This window comes from Sporobolomyces koalae (assembly GCF_050403365.1).
Source record: "Sporobolomyces koalae JCM15063 DNA, S_koalae_JCM15063T_v1_ctg45, whole genome shotgun sequence".
NCBI classification, from domain to species: Eukaryota; Fungi; Basidiomycota; class Microbotryomycetes; order Sporidiobolales; family Sporidiobolaceae; genus Sporobolomyces; species Sporobolomyces koalae.
Genome location: NW_027481726.1, coordinates 17,489 through 35,632, shown reverse-complemented (window position 1 = coordinate 35,632; position 18,144 = coordinate 17,489). Strand labels below are relative to the sequence as shown.

At 53.8% G+C, this 18,144-nt stretch overlaps 8 protein-coding genes across 8 annotated transcripts; 5 read left to right on the top strand and 3 right to left on the bottom strand.

Annotated features, from left to right (window-relative positions):
* Window positions 1-777: 777 nt before the first annotated feature.
* On the top strand, window positions 778-2,102 carry JCM15063_002012 (serine/threonine-protein kinase; the record flags this gene model as incomplete). Its single annotated transcript, XM_076680772.1, has 3 exons — window positions 778-1,122; window positions 1,195-1,720; window positions 1,804-2,102. 3 exons carry the CDS (start codon window positions 778-780, stop codon window positions 2,100-2,102), a joined length of 1,170 nt encoding a protein of 389 aa, XP_076532081.1.
* A 558-nt stretch (window positions 2,103-2,660) lies between these two features.
* JCM15063_002011 (uncharacterized protein) lies at window positions 2,661-7,167 on the bottom strand (the record flags this gene model as incomplete). Its single annotated transcript, XM_076680771.1, has 5 exons — window positions 2,661-2,978; window positions 3,046-5,638; window positions 5,697-5,959; window positions 6,025-6,566; window positions 6,936-7,167. The coding sequence occupies 5 exons, from the start codon at window positions 7,165-7,167 to the stop codon at window positions 2,661-2,663; spliced, it is 3,948 nt and encodes a 1,315-aa protein (XP_076532080.1).
* A 243-nt stretch (window positions 7,168-7,410) lies between these two features.
* Window positions 7,411-8,992, bottom strand: JCM15063_002010 (NUDIX hydrolase; the record flags this gene model as incomplete). The annotated part of the gene is made up of 4 exons (XM_076680770.1): window positions 7,411-7,511; window positions 7,590-8,573; window positions 8,652-8,767; window positions 8,883-8,992. The coding sequence occupies 4 exons, from the start codon at window positions 8,990-8,992 to the stop codon at window positions 7,411-7,413; spliced, it is 1,311 nt and encodes a 436-aa protein (XP_076532079.1).
* A 605-nt stretch (window positions 8,993-9,597) lies between these two features.
* JCM15063_002009 (uncharacterized protein) lies at window positions 9,598-10,590 on the top strand (the record flags this gene model as incomplete). The annotated part of the gene is made up of 2 exons (XM_076680769.1): window positions 9,598-9,688; window positions 9,776-10,590. 2 exons carry the CDS (start codon window positions 9,598-9,600, stop codon window positions 10,588-10,590), a joined length of 906 nt encoding a protein of 301 aa, XP_076532078.1.
* A 121-nt stretch (window positions 10,591-10,711) lies between these two features.
* Window positions 10,712-11,931, bottom strand: PAA1 (polyamine acetyltransferase; the record flags this gene model as incomplete). The annotated part of the gene is made up of 3 exons (XM_076680768.1): window positions 10,712-11,050; window positions 11,135-11,750; window positions 11,825-11,931. The coding sequence occupies 3 exons, from the start codon at window positions 11,929-11,931 to the stop codon at window positions 10,712-10,714; spliced, it is 1,062 nt and encodes a 353-aa protein (XP_076532077.1).
* A 420-nt stretch (window positions 11,932-12,351) lies between these two features.
* TEM1 (Ras family GTPase TEM1) lies at window positions 12,352-13,520 on the top strand (the record flags this gene model as incomplete). The annotated part of the gene is made up of 8 exons (XM_076680767.1): window positions 12,352-12,416; window positions 12,486-12,542; window positions 12,605-12,654; window positions 12,721-12,743; window positions 12,810-12,995; window positions 13,076-13,159; window positions 13,231-13,329; window positions 13,446-13,520. 8 exons carry the CDS (start codon window positions 12,352-12,354, stop codon window positions 13,518-13,520), a joined length of 639 nt encoding a protein of 212 aa, XP_076532076.1.
* A 676-nt stretch (window positions 13,521-14,196) lies between these two features.
* SUP35 (translation termination factor GTPase eRF3) lies at window positions 14,197-16,895 on the top strand (the record flags this gene model as incomplete). Its single annotated transcript, XM_076680766.1, has 8 exons — window positions 14,197-14,398; window positions 14,463-15,107; window positions 15,182-15,677; window positions 15,752-15,898; window positions 15,966-16,140; window positions 16,215-16,481; window positions 16,555-16,764; window positions 16,848-16,895. 8 exons carry the CDS (start codon window positions 14,197-14,199, stop codon window positions 16,893-16,895), a joined length of 2,190 nt encoding a protein of 729 aa, XP_076532075.1.
* Window positions 16,896-17,108: 213 nt separating this feature from the next.
* SMB1 (mRNA splicing protein SMB1) lies at window positions 17,109-18,063 on the top strand (the record flags this gene model as incomplete). The annotated part of the gene is made up of 5 exons (XM_076680765.1): window positions 17,109-17,111; window positions 17,210-17,530; window positions 17,701-17,768; window positions 17,849-17,971; window positions 18,048-18,063. The coding sequence occupies 5 exons, from the start codon at window positions 17,109-17,111 to the stop codon at window positions 18,061-18,063; spliced, it is 531 nt and encodes a 176-aa protein (XP_076532074.1).
* Window positions 18,064-18,144: the final 81 nt, after the last annotated feature.

Here is an 18,144-nt window from a genome sequence, read left to right as displayed (position 1 = left end):
GGAATGATCACTCCATTCCTGCAATTGTTTCGCAGCGGAGTTACTGTCTTTTGTACACCCCGAAAAGATGTCCCGCCTCCTGTCGTTTGTCGCTCGGATCTTCAAAAGAAGTACAAGCCGCTATAGTGTCTGTTCCCGGGGCAAATTAAGAGTGTGAAGCGCAGGAAGATTGGCTGAGCACGGGCGTCAAGCACATTCTGCTCATGGTATAGGGCAGGTGCAGTCACGGCAGCTTGATGATTAATCAGCCCAGCACGAGTCTCGAGTTTCCCGCGTCCTCCTACAAATCGATCGGATAACAGAGGCAACTGTGACAAAATGGCCCGACACGAGGGAAAGGAAGGCCTCGAGTCCGAGGGAACCCTTCGTGTTCCTTGGCAAGAAGACGGAAAATATGTTTCCCCCCGAACTTTCAGCGCGCGCAAATTCGAAACGCGCAGCGCTATGAATTTTTTGGGTTCAGAATCACTGATCGCGAGCCGGCCGCGCCTTCTCTCGTTGTGCATGTAACCACCCTCGTAACTTCTTTGGTTGAGAAACCCACATGTTCTTCTGCTCCGGAGCGTCGATTGCGTTCCTCCGTCGGGGCTAGCCGCCTCCCGTTCGCCGCGTTTGTGCACTACTGTACCGATCGCCTCCACAGCTCGCCAATTTATCTTTCCCTCATCCCTCCCCGCCACTCTCTCACATTTCGTTTCTCCAGCTCGTGCGCTCGACTGCTCGTCGTTCGCCCCTGCGGCGCGATAGTGGTTCAATCCTTCGACGCACACGAACCCGATGAGCTTTGCCGTATCGCCGCGCCTTGACGCGCTCGACCCGAGGTTTGTCGCGCGGTACGACATCCTCGAAGAGATCGGCGTCGGTGGTACTGGCAGTGTGTACAAGGTACGCCGGAGGTCGGATGGAGGCACGTTCGCGGCCAAAGTCATGTCGAAGGCCCGCGTCGGGCCTCGAGCGCTCGTCAAGACCTTGCATTGGGGACTCGACACCGCCGGGCTGACCAAGACAACGAAAGATGGTGCCGTCATCGTGCCGACCGAGGCGTATGTCCTTCGGCGCCTGAAACATCCGGGCGTCGTCGGGTTCGTCGACTTGCTCGCATGCGAGACCTACTTTTATCTCGTGAGCGACCTTCTCGGCGACGCTCCAGGCCTGATATGTATACACAGCTGACACTCATGCTGTGTCCTGTAGGTGATGGAATTCCATGGTGCAAGCTGGCAAGCAGCAGCCGATCAGAGCGGTCCCGTCCTTCCCCCTTCTCCCCCAGTCACACCTCCCTCGCGACAACTCGACTTTCCCTCTCTGCTGCCGTCACCGCTCGAAGCAACATCGGGCAGCTTCTCTCTTCCGGCCCCAACCGAAATGACGAACAGCGCTCGGGTCTCGCTTCCTTCGACGATCTCGCCACCCTCTCCGTGTCTCGTTCCAACTTTGCCAGACCCCAAGGTCGCTCTCCTTCGCGCGCCACTCATGCGACGATCGTCTTCGGATCTGTTTGAAGCGATCGAGCACGTGCGGTGCTTCAACGAGCCGGCGGCACGCTACGTGTTTCACCAGATCGTTGCAACCGTGCTGGACCTCGCCTCGGTCGGCATCAGGCATTCGGATCTCAAAGACGAGAACATTGTCCTCGACGAGCGATTGCACGTGAAACTCGTCGACTTTGGTAGCTGTCGTATGTGGGACGTTACCAAACCTGCCCCGCCACAGACTGGCCGTAAGCCCTGCACTTGCTCGCTACAGTCTCGGCTTGCTTTCACGGATCCTAGTACTCACACGCTGCGATCTCTTCTCGCATAGGCTTCTATGGCACTGGCACGTTTGCCGCACCCGAGATTTTCCAAAATGCGCCTTATGACGGTGGAATGGCCGAGATCTGGTCGCTCGGAGTCATCTTATCGCTTCTCCTCACTGGTGCCCACCCCTTCGCGTCATCCCAAGACGCCAGGATCGGCTTCCTTGCACCGCTCAGACACCCGGTCTCACCCCTTGCGTTTGACTGCCTTCGACGTTGCCTGACTGTCGATGTCAGTCGTCGGATCAAATTGCAAGATCTCATCCGCCATCCATGGATCCTTGAACGTGCTCGTACTCGCTAGCTCATTCCGCCCTAAACTCGAAAACGGTCTCTCATCCGCGACAACCTCGTGGCTCGACCCTCATACCTATTGGCATTCTGCCCATTCATATCATTGTCTCATTCATCGGAACTGCATCTCTGTGCACATGTTGTCTCTTCTGTTCATCTGTTTTATCCGTATCCATAGGGTCTGTTGGTCACGTTAGTTTTATCATTCACTTATGTCGTGTTGCATTCATATACATTCACATCGGAACCATGTTTTGGTGCGGCGGGCAACGCTCGCACTCGCATTTTGTTCCAGCGCACTCTGCTCGAGGCTTGAGCGACCGAACCTGTTGTGATTGATTGCCATAGCCATCCTCCTGAGCGAGACCTTCATAAGGAGCTGCTCTGAATCTCGCTCACTGCCAATACTTGAAATCTTCGGTTGCCTTTACGAAGGCTTGGGTCCGCTCGTTGACCTAAGACAAGGTAAAGATACATATTGCGAAACGCTGAAAAACAAGTTGCTGATCCACTAGAAAAGTTTGGGGCAAGTGTCTGTGCAGAGTGGTACAGTGAGGTTCAAGAACGGCTACGAAAGTTGTTGTTGGTAGCGCAACAAGAGATCTTTGACTTTCGCGCCACGAGCATATTCGTTCTCTGAAGAATCGGAGCGCGTCAAGTTGCCACTGGTCGATCGAGCGAGAGATCCAGTTCCATTGGCTCGACCAAGAGTCGTGTTGAGGAAAGGTTTCGCAGCAGGTGCAAGCGCGACTTGCAACGAGCGTCGATTCGTTCGAGTACCTACGTTACTGACCGAGGACAGAGGTTGATGCGAAGGGCCGTCGATGGAAGACAGCGATTTTGCTGGTTGATGTCCGAGCACCGGATTGGGGAGAGGTACACGTTCCTGAGTGTCAAAAACGAAGGTCAGTGCTGACGCCTGCACAGTCCAACAAGATCAATATGTGACTCACTGCTGCCTCTTCACGAGATGCCCAGATGCTCGTCACAGCTGTCACTTTGCCGCCTTTGCCTCCTCTTACGGATGCGCCGTGGTCTTTCAAGGGAACCTCCTCGTCCCGCTTGATCGCCGCAAGGAACTCGCCAAGCCCTTTTGCGACCGGCGATGCTTTCTCTTGCGTCGCCTCGATGCGTCGAAGCTCGGTGCGCGATTCAGCCGCAAGCAATTGTGCAGCTGAAGGTTCAGGTGATGTCTCGACGACAGTCGCCGAGGTACGAGTGGGATCCGAGACGACAGACGATAGCAAGTCTTTCGTAGTGAGCGTTGTTGTTGGAGGCGGCGGCGCCTGACGCGCGAACTCGATGGTCTTGGCAGTGCGCGAGATGTTTTGGCTCGAATTGCTTTTGTGCATCACAGACCACGGAGAGATTTCGGTCGATGCGGGCTTCGCTTCACTCTCGAGCCAGTCCCCCACGCGAGCGACTGCTTTCTTCTTGAGTTGCTTGACTTCAGCGGCGTCGACAACCTTACGACCTTGCTCGTTGATGTGTGCGACTGGTGAAATTGGCAACTTCGACTCGGCCTTGACAGACGAAGGCGAAGTCGACATGATAGCGTCTCTCGACATATTGATGAGTGGCTCAGTTGGGGAAGAGAGGTCGATAGGTGGGAGCGCTGCACTTAAAGCGATCGGAGTCGGAGGCTGCCGTTTGGTCGGAGAGGCAAAGATGGGTCGGCTCGGTGGTCGAGATGGCGGTGTTGCAACTCGAGCGGGGAGATCATCTGTAACAGGCATCCGAGGGGATGCAGGGAGTGCAGATCGAGGTGTGGCAGCAATCGTTGGTTTCGGGCGGCTAGAGTCGCTGGATTGCGGTCTCTCTCGTTCGAGGGTTTGGCTAGTCACCTTGACAGCTTCGGGATCGGCAATCTCTAGGCTCTTCATGGCAGTGACCGCCTTAAAGACTGCCGAAGAGACATTTGGTGGCAGAGGAGGATCTGTTCGTGCTCCGTTTGCGCCGCTTGCTCGGGACATGACCCGTTTGATGACTTCTGCTGGATCTTCTTCTGCCTCTTTGAGCGCTTGTTCGACTTCTTTGTCCCGTGAGCGACTGGCTCTGCTAATGCTGCGAGCTCGAAGGGCGCTACTACCAGTGCGCGGGACTTCGAGGACTGACGGAGAATTCGACCGTTTGTCTGTAGTTGATTCTGGCCTTGAGTCGGGTATCGAAAGCGGTAACGGTGATGTAGCGCGAGCGAGCCGCGCCTGCAACGCGGCAAGACCGCCTTCCGAACGAGCCGAGAGCGCTGGGGAAGGAGACGAAGGCGCTGGCGACTTGCTTGTCAAATCCACCTCGCGTACCGCTTGCCCAGCAATGTGGAAGACGTCCTGGAGTCTTGTGGGAGCAGATGGCGGTCGTTGTTGATTCGCTCTCGCAGCTCTTTCCAGCCCTTCCTCATGCTTCCGCTCTTCCTCCGCAACGAGTTCCTCAAGGTCTTGCACACTGGTTCTTCCTGGACTGTTCCCTACGCGGACTGATCGGATACTGCTCGAGTCGTCGCATTCGTCCCGGAGCGTCGCAAGCGCGCTCGCAGTCAGCGCCTGCGATTTCGTCGTTCCCGCCTGAGATTCGCCATCTTCCCCGATAGTGTCTAGTAAATCTCGCTGTTGATGTTCGGGGGAGATCTGGTGGAAATGAGAGCTTGGTGCAGGCGGAGGAGGCGTTCTCAGCGATGTAGGGCCAGTGTACGTTGCAGGCGCAGGCGAAGGACAAGTCGGTGGACTCGTGCTTGCGCCTGCTATTGGACTCTGCAAATAGTTTGCATGCGAGTAGATCGGGTTGGGGCTTGCTGTGCGAGGCGACTGATGCGCTCGGCCTATCCCGGAATAAGGCTCGATTGGCTCGTTGGCGGGACTTTGCGAGGTCTGCTGTGGAAGCCCCGGGGGAGTTGGCAAGCTCGATGGTCGCTGAGCTATGGGAGAGATAGCGTATTGGGGTGACGGCTGTAGGGAAGGATGTGATTCTAGCGGTGGCACAGGAGGGTGTGCAAAGGTTGGCGGTCGAGGCGAGTGAGGAGAGTGTTGCCGATCATGCACGGGAAACGGTGTTATGGATGTGCCCATGGTCGTCTCTGGTGGTAGATAGACCTGACCTGGCTGCTGGCTTTGCAGCGAGCCCAAAAATCGGGACGGGGTGAGATTCGGCACTGGGGCATTCGATGGCGCATAACCGTCGCGCGGCACAGGCAGTGAGTACGGCTCGGGGCTTGCGTACACAGGGCGAGATTGCGACGAGATGTATTGATCGTATGTCTGTGCCGCAGGCTGAGGATATACGGAATGCGAGATCGAGACGGTGGAGCCCGCACTGTGATAATCTTGAGGATACTGAGCTGGCGAGCGGTGCTGAGGGAAATCGAGATGAGTCGGCGAGCCTGAGAAGTCGAGAGTCGATCTCGGCGAGCGCAAGAACGGGACGGAAGGCGAAGGAGGGTGTTGAGGACGTGGGTCTAGTGCTTGACGCTCGGAAGCCACGAGTCGGTGTGCAGTATTCGAGATTGAAAAGGGATGGGAGATGTAGACCGGAAGCTCGACGAATAGTTTCGGGCTAAATGGGAGGAATGGTTAGGATCGTGGTGATTCTACAGGAGGACTAAGCCGCTTACTCGAGAAACGATCCTTCTGCCTGAACTCTGACGAAACAGTCGAGATCAAATAGTGAACCCTTTCTGCCGGTCCAGCATTCTTGCTTGGGCAGCTCAAAATTCACAAGCATCTCCCGTTCAGATCCGGCGCGCACATCGTGCTCGGTTCCAAGGTAGTCGATAGAGGTGACGTTCGCGCTAAGCTGAGGTGGTGGGGGTCCTGCGCGATTCCGATCTCGATGTAGTCGAAGTCTGCGAATCAAGGTTACTCGAAGCCCGGCGATCTGCAACGATACAACACGTTAGCGACTGATCGGTCGAATTTTTGCTTGCAGCGAAGGCGACTTGCATGTCTCGGCGTAGTATTCTTGATCCGAACCCGAATCTCGACCGTCCCTTTACCTTCAACGCCTTCGTCAACGTCCCGCCACCAGAAGAGTCTTGGCAGTGATCCGCTCGACGCATCGCATCCTATGCTCGCCTTCAACGAGACGAGACCCGCGTCTGCCCGCGCGGTTACTTGCTGTTCGATCTGCTTGTCGAGTCCTTGTGTCCAGTTGCCCTTCCTCCAGTCGTCCCATCTCTCGACTACAAGTACTTCCTTCTTCTCGCTCTTAAGGTCCACATCGCCTTCGAAGAGCGATGATGCAAACGCTCGGAGCTCGTACCGTACGACGGCCTGCGCGCCGAACGAGGCAGTCGATGGCAAGTCTTTCGGAAGGTCAAAGGTGAATGCGAACCGGGTTCTTCCACGCAATGCGGGAAAGTAACCGCCTTGAAGCGCAGTCGATCCGGGCTGAACAGCGTTCGAAGGGGGCAGTCCTGGACCTTGAAAGAGCAGGCGAGAATAGATTACTCGTCTCGTCGCTGTATGGTCGCGGTTCCGCAGTTCTGTGCGCGTCAATGGAAGTCAGCAGTCAGTACAAGTGGTTGAATCTCGGGATGTTTCCGCAGAGTCCCCTTTAAACGTCGGTTCTGCCGAGTTTCCAGCCTCTACTTTGATGATCTCGTCATGTTTCTTCCGCGGGATCAGGACAGACAAGCTCTGAGAGCGCCACAGTCGTTTGCTTGCTGCGTGAGGTCTGTCCCCGTGCTGTTGCCGCCCAGAATTAGGCCAATGTTGACTGATCCGATAGATCCTTGCGGTCGACCATGCGTCTCATTCAAAGACTATCTCCGCACACGCTTCCCAAAACAACCGCCTGGGTACGATCCGCCCTTCCTTGTCGAGACTGGCGTAAGCGAGAAAGAGGTACTTGCCCTCGACTCCATTCAACTCGATCCCGACCTCGCCAAGCCCCAGAGCCTTGTCCTTGACGCTCACTTCGAGTTCTCCTTGCAGTTTTCCAGCACCTGCCACGTAGATCCCACGCGAGAGCAAGATCTTGAGCGAGAGTTTCGATGCTGTTCTGCCGGGTTTGTGCGACGGGAACGTGGGCAGCGAATCCGAACTGGGTAATGGCTTGCGAGCGTTCTGTCGCGCGAGCGGCATTGCTTCCAAGTGTAGCCGTGCGAGTCGATAGTGAACGTCAAGTTGTGTGGTAAGAGGCGGCGCATGTTGAGTGAACGTCCCCGCAGTTTCGATCGGGCTCGAGCCCGTCCGACCTGACGCTCGCACCCCCTCCGCTTTCTCTCTCTCTCGCTCTTCTCACTGCTCTCTGGTCTGAAGCGGGTTCACTGGGTCTGATCATAGATAGCACTGTCAGCCATGCGACCTGGTAACGTCAAAAAGCCTCTAAAGTTTCGCTGGCGCTGGGTCCGCATTCCCAATCTCGCCCGCACTCATGTCTTCCCATCCTGGACCATGGTCAAGGTTACGTCGATGAACTCCTGTTTCTCGGAACGGATGATACTGGTCAGCTTCTTCTTTTCGTCCGCTTTGACAGGAAATGGTATTGGGAAAAAAGCCCTGACCTAGTACTGTCAAGCCCTGCGTGCGCTCGTTTGGTGGGATGACATAAGTACGATGTAGCGCTCCAGCTTTTCCCTGCTCGTCGCCTTCCTTTCCGCCGTTGTACTCCTCATCGCCCGGCAAGATCGTTGCAGGACGGGATCTCCCACTCGCATCGAGTACCTGTCCCAGCTGAGGCGTAAAGGATCGTACCGTTCGCGGTCGAACCACTTGACCCGTCTCGTCGAGCAGAGTCCGGTACGATTTGTTATTGTTGGCAAGTTCGGCGAGCAGGTAGAATTGTGGAGGGTGCAGGATGATTGATTTCGTCGGATTGTTGCCCATTGCTTTAGGTTGTTCCGTATAGGTCGCCGTAGTCGCCGCAATGGAGTCCGAGTTTGCAGAAAGGTCCGCAGTGTGAGCGAGAGCACGTCGGATTGCTTGAGTTGGCGTCAACCACTCGGCGATTGAAATTTCAATCCCATCCGAAGAGGCTAGTTTGTAAAACGGAACTTCATCAGGAGTAGAAGCGGGCGACGACGAGGAGGGCAAGATCGAGATGAAGAAGTGGGTGTCGAATCGTCTGGGAAGCATCACGGGCGTGACCCAATTTGCCCAGTGCGTCAACCTCGAAACCGCAGGCCGTACTTCCGTTCCGAGCTCGTGGTGAAACAACTCGACAAACTTCTTTCCGTTCGCGTGAACCTCTTCTCTCAGCTGCGTCTTCCTCCTGTCGTCAACCTTGCGCCATTTGTCTTCGACCTCTCCAAGTTTTGCCGCCGTGTGCGCTGAAGTCGGTTCAAAGAGCAAGACGCCCGATTCTTCAAAAGTTTCGCGGATCGCACACAGCTTGACTGTCTGCATGACTCCATCATCGAGTGTTGTTTGAGCTGATGTAGTCGAGGACTTTGAGGGAGACGAGGGGAGTCCGGCAGTGAAGGATGCGAGCGAAGGGAAGAAAGGTGTCCACGCCGAAGTGTCACGGTCGACTGGATCGACATTGCCTCCTGCATTCGGGTCTTGATCAGACTAGCCGACACAATACGAGGCCGTGGGCAGAGCGAGCCGCACAAGTGGGAGCGTACCTGGGAAAACATAGGCATTTTGATACGTCGAGCTCTTTTCCGCACGCTTGAGCAGTAGGACACGATAGTCATGTCCATCTCGTGCAGGTCTCGGTAAGGGTGCGATGAGCAGGAGACTGCGAGGGAACGAGGGAACATGATCAAACCGACTGTCGGCGCTGACGGACCCCCTACCTGGCTTTTTCCATGCTAGAGGCGCAACAGAGCCTCAAAAGGTGAGATTCTACTCACCTGGCACTCAAAGCAGGCGGTCCTCCTCTTGCCTTGCTTCGAGCAGTGCTTTCCCCACCCGTCGGCTTGCTTTTGCTTGCGACCGGGCTCGACGGATGTTGAGAGGACATGCTGTACCGGGTCGATGAGGAGATACGCTTGGCTGAGTGTACGAGTGAATGCAAGCCTAGAGTTGCGCGAGGTAACATTGAGGAGAAAGAGTTGGACGGTACTCGGGACTTGCGAGACGCCGATGAGTGGGGAAACTGTTGAACGGTCGAAATTTTGATCAGACGCACAGACCGTCAATTGGCATAGCCGTCTGATACACTCAGTGCAACCCTTATCTCAACGCAGGTAAAGCAGATAGCATTGTGCTTGCCATTCTGTGAGAGGCCTTCTCAAGCACTGATTCCTTCTCCGATCACACATTCACCTCGCTTCTTTTTTCAAAAGCTCGCTGCAGGAGTCACGACTGGCAACTCTCTTAGGCGACGCGTCATGCACGCAAATTGTACTGGCAGTACAATCTGCGCAGCCCTTTGCATGAAAATTCCGCACTCTCCCTCTCGACCCGAAGCGTCATGCTGCCTGCAGCTCGTCGTTCAGAAAAAACCAGTCCATATGTAAACTTTTCTTTTTCTGCTTCCCCTTTACTCAAGGATCTCGTCTCTCGACTCTCTTATCTACCTCACCCCCGAAACCGAAGAAACGCTCGACGTGAAACTTTTCAAAAATGTCGAGCACGATCAAAACATCTCGATTTCGATCTCTCTATGCAACGATCACCACTTCCCGACTGACGTACGTGTTGCTGATCGATACCGGTAAGTCTCCAGTCACTGCACTTGGTTCACTCGTCCTAGCAAAAGGGCAACTACAAACCTGACCATCTCGTTTCTCTTTACTCAAAGCCTTGACTTTTATCCTGTTCACGTTTATCTACCATCACCACCTCACCTCGATCTTAAACAATTCCAACTTGATCTCCTTGTGCCGTTCGATTCGAATCTTGTCAAGAACAAGTACAACTGCGATCCGGAATTCGGAATCGATTCAATCGATCTGTTCAGTCGAACAAACGATTCACGCACCTACCGTCTTGCAAAAGTTCTTGTTGGTCACTTCTCGACATGTTCTTGAAGGTGATCAAGGAAGTCTCGGGGAAGGATCGATGATTGGATGGATCCTTCGCAAGGAACGCAACACGAGAGTTTTGCTCGTCGTGCTCGTCAAAGTCTTGGCATGGGTCCTACTCGTGGTGACGGCCAGTCGAGGAGGATTGGCTCGGAACGATCAGAGGGACAACATTGAACACAACTCGATTGAGCTCGAATCGAACGAGAAAAATCAAACGCACGTTTCGGTTCAAATCGTTGCAAGTTCACCAACCAGTGACAAGATTCTGGTCATGGAAGAGGAGGATCGAATTCGGGCAGCAGAAGAAGAAGAAGAGGAAGAGGCCGAAGATCTCCCTTGGATCTTGCTCGCCGTGTCACTCATCCTGCACCTCTCGATCGCCTTGTTCGACCTCGGAGCGTTCAACTTGAAGATCTGGATGACCTCGATCCCGAGCTGCGACAACCGGATCGGATTCGGTGCGGTCACATTGCTTGGGCTCGCAGTCGTAGGTGGCGGTTGGAGAAAACTTCGATACTCGAGGATGTCCAAATCATCGATTGTTCTCGGAGACGAGACTGATCGGAAAATGACTGTTGTCGTAGACTGAGACTTTTGCACATACATGATTTCGTTGTAGATTCTAATTTATGCATCTAATTCCTAGCTGAACGAGTTCCCGGCTGTCCAGGTTCAGAAGAAAAGGCTTGGTCACACGAGATGCGAGTCTTTCATATTTTGTACCTGACCCGTTCGAGGTCGAGCAAAAACTCTCTCCCTTGTCTAACCTGCCCTCCTCCTCGTTCGTTCTCTTCCTGAACTTCGACCCCCAAATCTGTCCCTTGGGTGTCGTGCCACCCAAGAGGTCCAAAATCACAATCTGCACAAGTCAAATACTTGATCTGAACGTGCGGTGGTTCCGTCGTCGACGAGTTCGAACTCGTAGGAACTGAACGAGTGAAGCCAATGTTTTCGAACGCGAGTGGGGAAGACAGGGTCCAGTAGCCTAGTCGCTCTTTTGATTCTCGAGCGGAACTAGTCGAACCAAGCTTGTGAGGTAACGCGGGGAGCTGAAAGCAGCAGGCAAGGAGGAAAAAATGAGTCAGTCCCGCTTCGTAGGTAGGTCGAGACAGAAAACACGACGGGTTTCTCACCTCGAGATCTTGCGCTGCACCAATGACCCATTTCGCTGCACCGGCCTTGACGAGGAGACACCTGCACTCGGCTCTCGGGCAGTACAAGTCGAACCGGTTGTTCCCGTCTGTCGTCAACTCGGTTCCTACCCGGTTGCGACTCAAGTCGTACGCGAGTCGTTTCGCAGGAGATCGCGTCTCGGGAGAAACTTCGTCTCGTTCAAAAGTGGGCGTCGAGTCGGCGACATGGTTGAAATCGATTCCAAGTTCGTACCAAGGATCTTGACCATGTACAACTTTGCTCTTGCCCCTCGAGACGAACCCTGCATGTTCGTACATCGCAACGAGGTTCTCCTTGGCGATCAAGCGGATGCCTTGAAGGGGATGAGCTCGGGTGGGTTGAGCAAAAGTGGCGACGTAATCGTTCAACATGGTTTTGGCGATCCCTTGACGTCGATGCGCAGGCGAGACGCACACCGAGTGAATCGCGAGGTAAGTTCCAGCGGGTTCGTGAGTCTCCATGGATTCGTGCGTGAGCGTCGATGACGAAGTGAGGGTCGAGCAGATGAATCCGACGAGTTGTTCATCCTGATCGTAGGCCCCACGAAAGTAGTCTGACGCGTGTCGCTGGCGATACCTACATGTAGAATGGTCAGTCCCATCCCTGTACTAGGCAAACAAGAGCGAGACGAGGCAAGGGAATGACTCAACTCGAGAGCAGACAGACTCGCGGCTTCGTCTGCCGGGTAGCTCGCTTGCTCGAATTCGTACGCCCGAGCTACATCGGCTCTGCTGAGCTGTTTGCAGGTGATAGTCATGGTCGAGGTCTGGAGAGGGTGAAACGGCAACGCGAAAGAGGCGGTTCGTTCCACTCTCTCCCTCTCGACGTCTCGACTGCCGCCTTTTGGCGACACGCAACCCTTCTCAACGAGAGTTGATACAGCGTCACCATTGCAACCGACTCGACGTCCCTTTGTTACGAGAGAGTCGGTTCTTGGTCCCCCGCTTTCCTGCTTGCGTTACTCTCGACACTGTCAGATTCGCATCCACGAGCAAGTCAAGCCCAACACTAAGCCTCAAACGTGCCACTGCCGTTCGTACCGATCGGCAATCTCGCGCTCGGGGGACACGCCCATCGTGAACTCGCACGAGCCTCCCCACATCCTCGTTCTCATCCCCTCTCGTGCGGCTCCCTCACCTGGATTCGCTCACCTTTGAGCTTGCCGGTCGCCTGACTGATGGCTTCCGAACCGAGACCGGCGTCGAGCAACTCGACCTCGAGCCCTGTCGAAGACAAGAACAGGTACGCACGGCACACCCTCTAGCGTTTGACCACCAAGTCCTAGCTAATCCGAGAGGGGGGTCGGATCAGTGTTGTAATCAAAGTGGGGATGGTTGGAGATGCTCAGATCGGCAAGACTTCCCTCATGTAGATGCTCTTTCCTTTGGATCCCCTGGTATCCCATGCTCAAGTTTGCGACGATGGAACAGGGTCAAGTACGTCGAAGGAAGCTACGACGAAGACTACATCCAAACTCTCGGTTAGCTGAAAAATCTCATTTCTGGTCAAACGATGCTGGTCTGATATGCTGTCTCTCGTGCGTCAGGCGTCAACTTTATGGAAAAAACCGTACATCGCGTCTCTCTCTCTCTCTCTCTTAGGTCAATGTCCATGTCGCTGATCCATCCAAAGTAGATCTCGATTCGGAAAACCGACATCACGTTCTCTATTTGGGACCTCGGAGGGCAACGCGAGTTTGTGTCCATGTTGCCACTCGTGTGCAACGACGCAGTCGCGATCCTGTTCATGTTTGACCTCTCGAGGAAGAGTACGTTGAACAGTATCAAAGAATGGTACCGACAAGCTCGAGGGTTCAACAAGGTGAGGAGGAACTCTCTCCCCCTCCGAAACCTCAGCATACAGTAAAGTTCACTAATTTTTTGCTTTTCCCACAAGAGCAGACTGCGATTCCGTTCTTGATCGGGACCAAGTACGATCATTTCACAACATTCTCGATGGAGGAACAAGAAGAAATTACAACGCAGGTAACGAGTAGAATTCACTTGCCAACTCTTTTGTCTTTTTCTTGAGGTTCTGATTTTTGGGTGAGAAACAGGCGAAACGGTTTTCGAGAGCGATGAAAGCTCCCTTGATTTTTTGTTCAACGTCTCACGCGATCAACGTACAAAAGATTTTCAAAATCGTCTTGTCGAAAGTGCGTTTTCACAAGGCCCACTTGTTCCCAAAACCCTCAACCTCTCTACTGTTGGTCGACTTGCAGAAATGCGTTCAGTGTCGATTACTGACACTTGATTTAATGATCTGAACTAGGCGTTTGACTTGAAATGTACGATTCCTGAAATTGTTCAGGTAGGAGAACCACTACTCTTGTACCTTGACGTTTAAAGATATACGTATACCCTCTCCGCACCGCACTTTTTTTCTAAGATGATTCCTCCCTTCTGTTCTTATACCTCGAACCCCTATCTCCTTTTTCGTTTGTTCCATTAGCAGACTGCATATCTGTTTCCCGCAAATTCTCGTCTTTTCTACTTGAATCTTTTTCCAAGCGCCCGGGATCTACTCCATGGTCATTGAGTCAGTATGATTCTATGACCGAATCGCAGAAGCGAGAGGTCCCGAGAGCCAAGCGAAATCAGGTGCCCGCAAGCGACGAACGGAACTTTCGTCGTAATCCCATACTTTCGTCACCTCGTCGCAACTCGGTAAGCATCTCCAATGTACCTCGCTACCCACTCCCGTCTCGCTATAGATCGGCGTCAGCGTAGTGTCGACAACGGATGTCAACAGGGCCCTTGAACAAAGGAAAACCCTTGGATCGAAGGTTCCCAAGGCAACGCTGGAGCCTCGCGATTAGACTCGATCGCGGTGAGGGAGTCAGGGATCCAACTCGTAGTGTTGATTTCCCGCTTTCGGGCACAGGGAGCGAGGACTGTGACGAGCATACATTCTTTCATCAAAGAGTTTCGCCCCATTCAAGTGACACCCTCTCGCTGACTCGATTACACTCCCTCTCGTCCTTCTACAGACAGGAATAGAAATACAGAGACCCCTCGACACTATGTCTGGTTTCAATCCCAACGCAGGATCGTTCAACCCGAACGCTGGAAGTTTCAACCCTTCAGCAGGCTCGTTCCAACCGGGTCAACGTGCCCCGTACAACCCGTACGGTCAACAGCAGCAACAACAACCAGGTGCGACTGGAAACCCTCAAGATTACTACAACCAGTACAACCAGGGAGGATACCCTCAAGGAGGATACGGTAAGATTGATTCCGAAGGAGGGAAACCCACCTTTTACGACCGACCGCTGATGATTCTTGATAGGAGGATATGGAGGTTACCCTCAACAGGGTGGCTACCAAGGTGGACAACCTCAGGGGTACGGAGCGAATGACCCGTTCGCCCAACAGTACAACCACAACCCGTACAACGCTCCTCCTCCTCAACAACAACAGCAGCAGTACCAACCTCCAGTGCGATCTCTCAACATTGGAGGAGGAGCGTCTTCGTCTTCTCCGTTCACTCGCACCTTGCCCGATTCGACTTCTTCCGGTCCTGCGAAAGCCGTGTCGCTCTCGATCGGTGGCAAAACCGTTTCGTCGTCGACTCCCAAGACGGACAAACCTGCGAGCGTCTCCCTCTCGATTGGAGGAGGAGCGAGTGCGAGTTCAAAAAGTTCGACTCCGGCAAGTTCGAAACCTGCAACTCCCCAACCTGGTTCCATCTCGATCGCGAAAAAGGCACCTGCATCGAACAACAACGCTCAAGACAGTCAATTGACTGCCGCAGAGAAGAAGATTGAACAACTTGACAAGAAGCAAGAGAAAGTCAAGAAGGAGGAAGCGAAACGTACGGCCACCACTGCTCCTGCTGCTGCCGACAAGGAGGACAAGGACTCTGGCAAGATTGAGGAAGAGGTCAAAGCGAGTGTCGACGAGGAAACTTTGGTCGATTTGTACGGTGACGACAGTAAGCTGGGCTTTCCTCCCTGATCCACAGTGTTTCAAGGAATACTGAAGCGGTGTTTCCTCTCTCGGTATTAGCCAAGGACATCAAACCTCACATGAACATTGTCTTCATCGGACACGTCGATGCGGGCAAGTCGACCATGGGAGGCAACATTTTGTACCTGTGCGGCATGGTGGACAAACGTACTCTTGAAAAGTACGAGAAGGAAGCGAAGGAAGCCGGTCGAGAGAGTTGGTACTTGTCGTGGGCACTCGATTCGACCAGTCAAGAACGTGAGAAGGGCAAGACGGTCGAAGTCGGACGTGCGTACTTTGAAACCGACACGCGTCGCTACACGATCCTCGATGCTCCGGGACACAAGACGTACGTCCCGCAAATGATCTCGGGTGCCGCGCAGGCCGATTGCGCCGTGTTGGTCATCTCGGCACGCAAAGGTGAATTCGAAACCGGATTCGAGAAGGGAGGTCAAACTCGTGAACACGCCATGCTCGTCAAGACGGCCGGAGTCAACAAGCTCATCGTCGTGATCAACAAGATGGACGACCCTACCGTCAACTGGGACAAGGCGAGGTGAGAGCCTTTTCCCTTTGACAAATTTCGAAACTATTCTTCACGACTGATTCTTTTTCTCCGAAATTTGCAAGGTACGACGAGATTGTCGGCAAGTTGAGTCCGTTCCTCAAGGGTTCCGGCTACAACATGAAGACGGACGTCGCGTTCATCCCGATCTCTGGATTCACCGGTGCCAACTTGAAGGTCGACGTTGACCGTTCCGTCGCTCCTTGGGTCGAGTAAGCACGAACTTCTTTGCGGTCATGTCGCCGATCGGTGTATTGACTGTCATGTACTCCTGTACAGGGGAGAATCGCTTCTCAACTACCTTGACCACTTGCCGTTGATCGACCGCAAGCACAACGCGCCGCTCATGATGCCGATCAGTGAAAAGTACGCCGACATGGGTTGCGTCGTGGTCGGCAAAGTCGAATCTGGACACATCAAGAAGGGACAAAACTTGTTGCTCATGCCGAACAAGGTTAGCCAACAAAGAATCAGCTTCCCTTTATTAAACCTCTTGCGAAGAGAAACCCTGACAGTCTTCACCCATAGACCCCGGTCAGTGTCACGGCAGTGCTGAACGAAGTCGAGGAAGAGATTCCGGTCGCGCTATGCGGTGACAACGTTCGCCTGCGACTTCGAGGGATCGAAGATACCGACATCAACGTCGGGTTCGTGTTGACTTCGCCGAAAGCTCCAGTTCACGTCATCACTCAGTTTGAAGCTCAACTCGTCATCCTCGACCACAAAAACATCATCACTGCCGGTTATGGAGCCGTCATGCATGTTCACACTGCGGCTGAAGAAGTCTCGCTCTCGGTGAGACTCATTCCCTCTCTCTCGCGGGCTCGCGTAGAGCGGTAGATTGACCCGTGTCTATCGTGATCAACAGGCTTTGTTGCACTACTTTGACAAGAAGACGGGCAAGAAATCTCGTCGCCCTCCTCAATTCGCCAAGAAGGGTCAAAAGATTATCGCGTTGATTGAAGCTTCGGCTCCGCTCTGTGTCGAAAAGTTCACGGACCACCCTCAACTCGGTCGATTCACCCTCCGAGACGAAGGCAAGACGGTCGCGATTGGCAAAATCACGAAATTGATCGAGGTACGTTACTTCTTTCTGCTGCCTTTTTGCATGTCCTCACAAACTGATCGAGTCTTTCTCTTTTTTTTTGCGAATTCAAACAGCGACAAGACGATCTACCGGATGTTGCCAAGATCGATCTCGCCGCTTAAAAGAGAAAACGAGATTGTATCTTTTCCCCTCGTTGTGTTTAATTGCATTCTACGGCTTCTTGTTCTTGCGATGTCGGAGAACGAAAAGAGAGAGAGAGAGAGAACCGAGATTGTATATTAGCTAATATGAGTAAATAGATGACTTACGATTGAAATAGGAAAAGAATTGTAAGGCGCGCAACACGCTCCTACATCACCCACCACGCGCCAATCATGGTGAGTCTCACGCCTGCCGGATGATTCTACGGTCCCGAGTAGAGCGATTGCACTGACTCTCGATATCATGCATACGCTCCGGACGCGTGTGTGAGCAGTCTTCCAAGAAGGGCGGGAAACTGACCGCGATCATCAACTACCGAGTTCGGGTCACGTTGAACGACTCGCGCGCGTTGGTTGGACAACTGCTCGCGTTTGACAAGCACATGAACCTCGTCCTCGCCGAGTGTGACGAGTTCAGGACGATCAAACGCAAAGGAGGTTCCAAAGTCCAGCAGGCGAACGACGCAGCTGGACAGGATGATCAGGACGACGAGATGAAGCGTACGCTCGGGTTGGTCATCTTGAGGGGAGAGACGATCGTCAGCTTGAGTCCTGAAAGTCCTCCACCTGCGGTTGACGACCTCAAGAGTTTGGGAGTACGTCGCCTTCCCCTCTCCACCTGTCTCTCTCTCGTCCGTCGCATCTCGTATGCTCTCTTTGTATCGGACTGTTTCGATGCAAGCGGCGCTGCGAGACGCGTCGAGAGCGAGCGTGATTCTTCCCTCCGTCGGCATGTATCCAAACTGACCCACGCTTGTGTTTCTAGCTCACTCCTGGACCTGGATTCGGTGCACCGGCAGGCCGAGGAATGGGACTCTCGGCTCCCCCAACAATGTACGCTCTCAGAAGATATCCCTCTATCTGTCAAAGTGGTATACTCACCTTTTCGGTTTTGCTGGGGTTGTTTGGTTCAGGCGTCAAGCTCCTCAAACATTCGCTCCTCCTCCGGGTATGGCCGGTATGCCCCCTCCTGGCATGCCCGGATTCGCTCCCCCTCCTGGTTTCGCTCCTCCTCCCGGGTTCGCTCCTCCTCCTGGGTCAGTCTCCACCTGTGTCTCTTTACGCGCTCGGACTCGCTCATCTGACTTGACCTCGCGATCCGCTTGATTTCAGTTTCCAACCGAGGTAAAAAGAAAAAGCAGCGGGATTTCCCATGCAAAGAGCCAACCATTCTGTTCTTACCCTCCTTGTACAATGTTTTCGCTGTTTC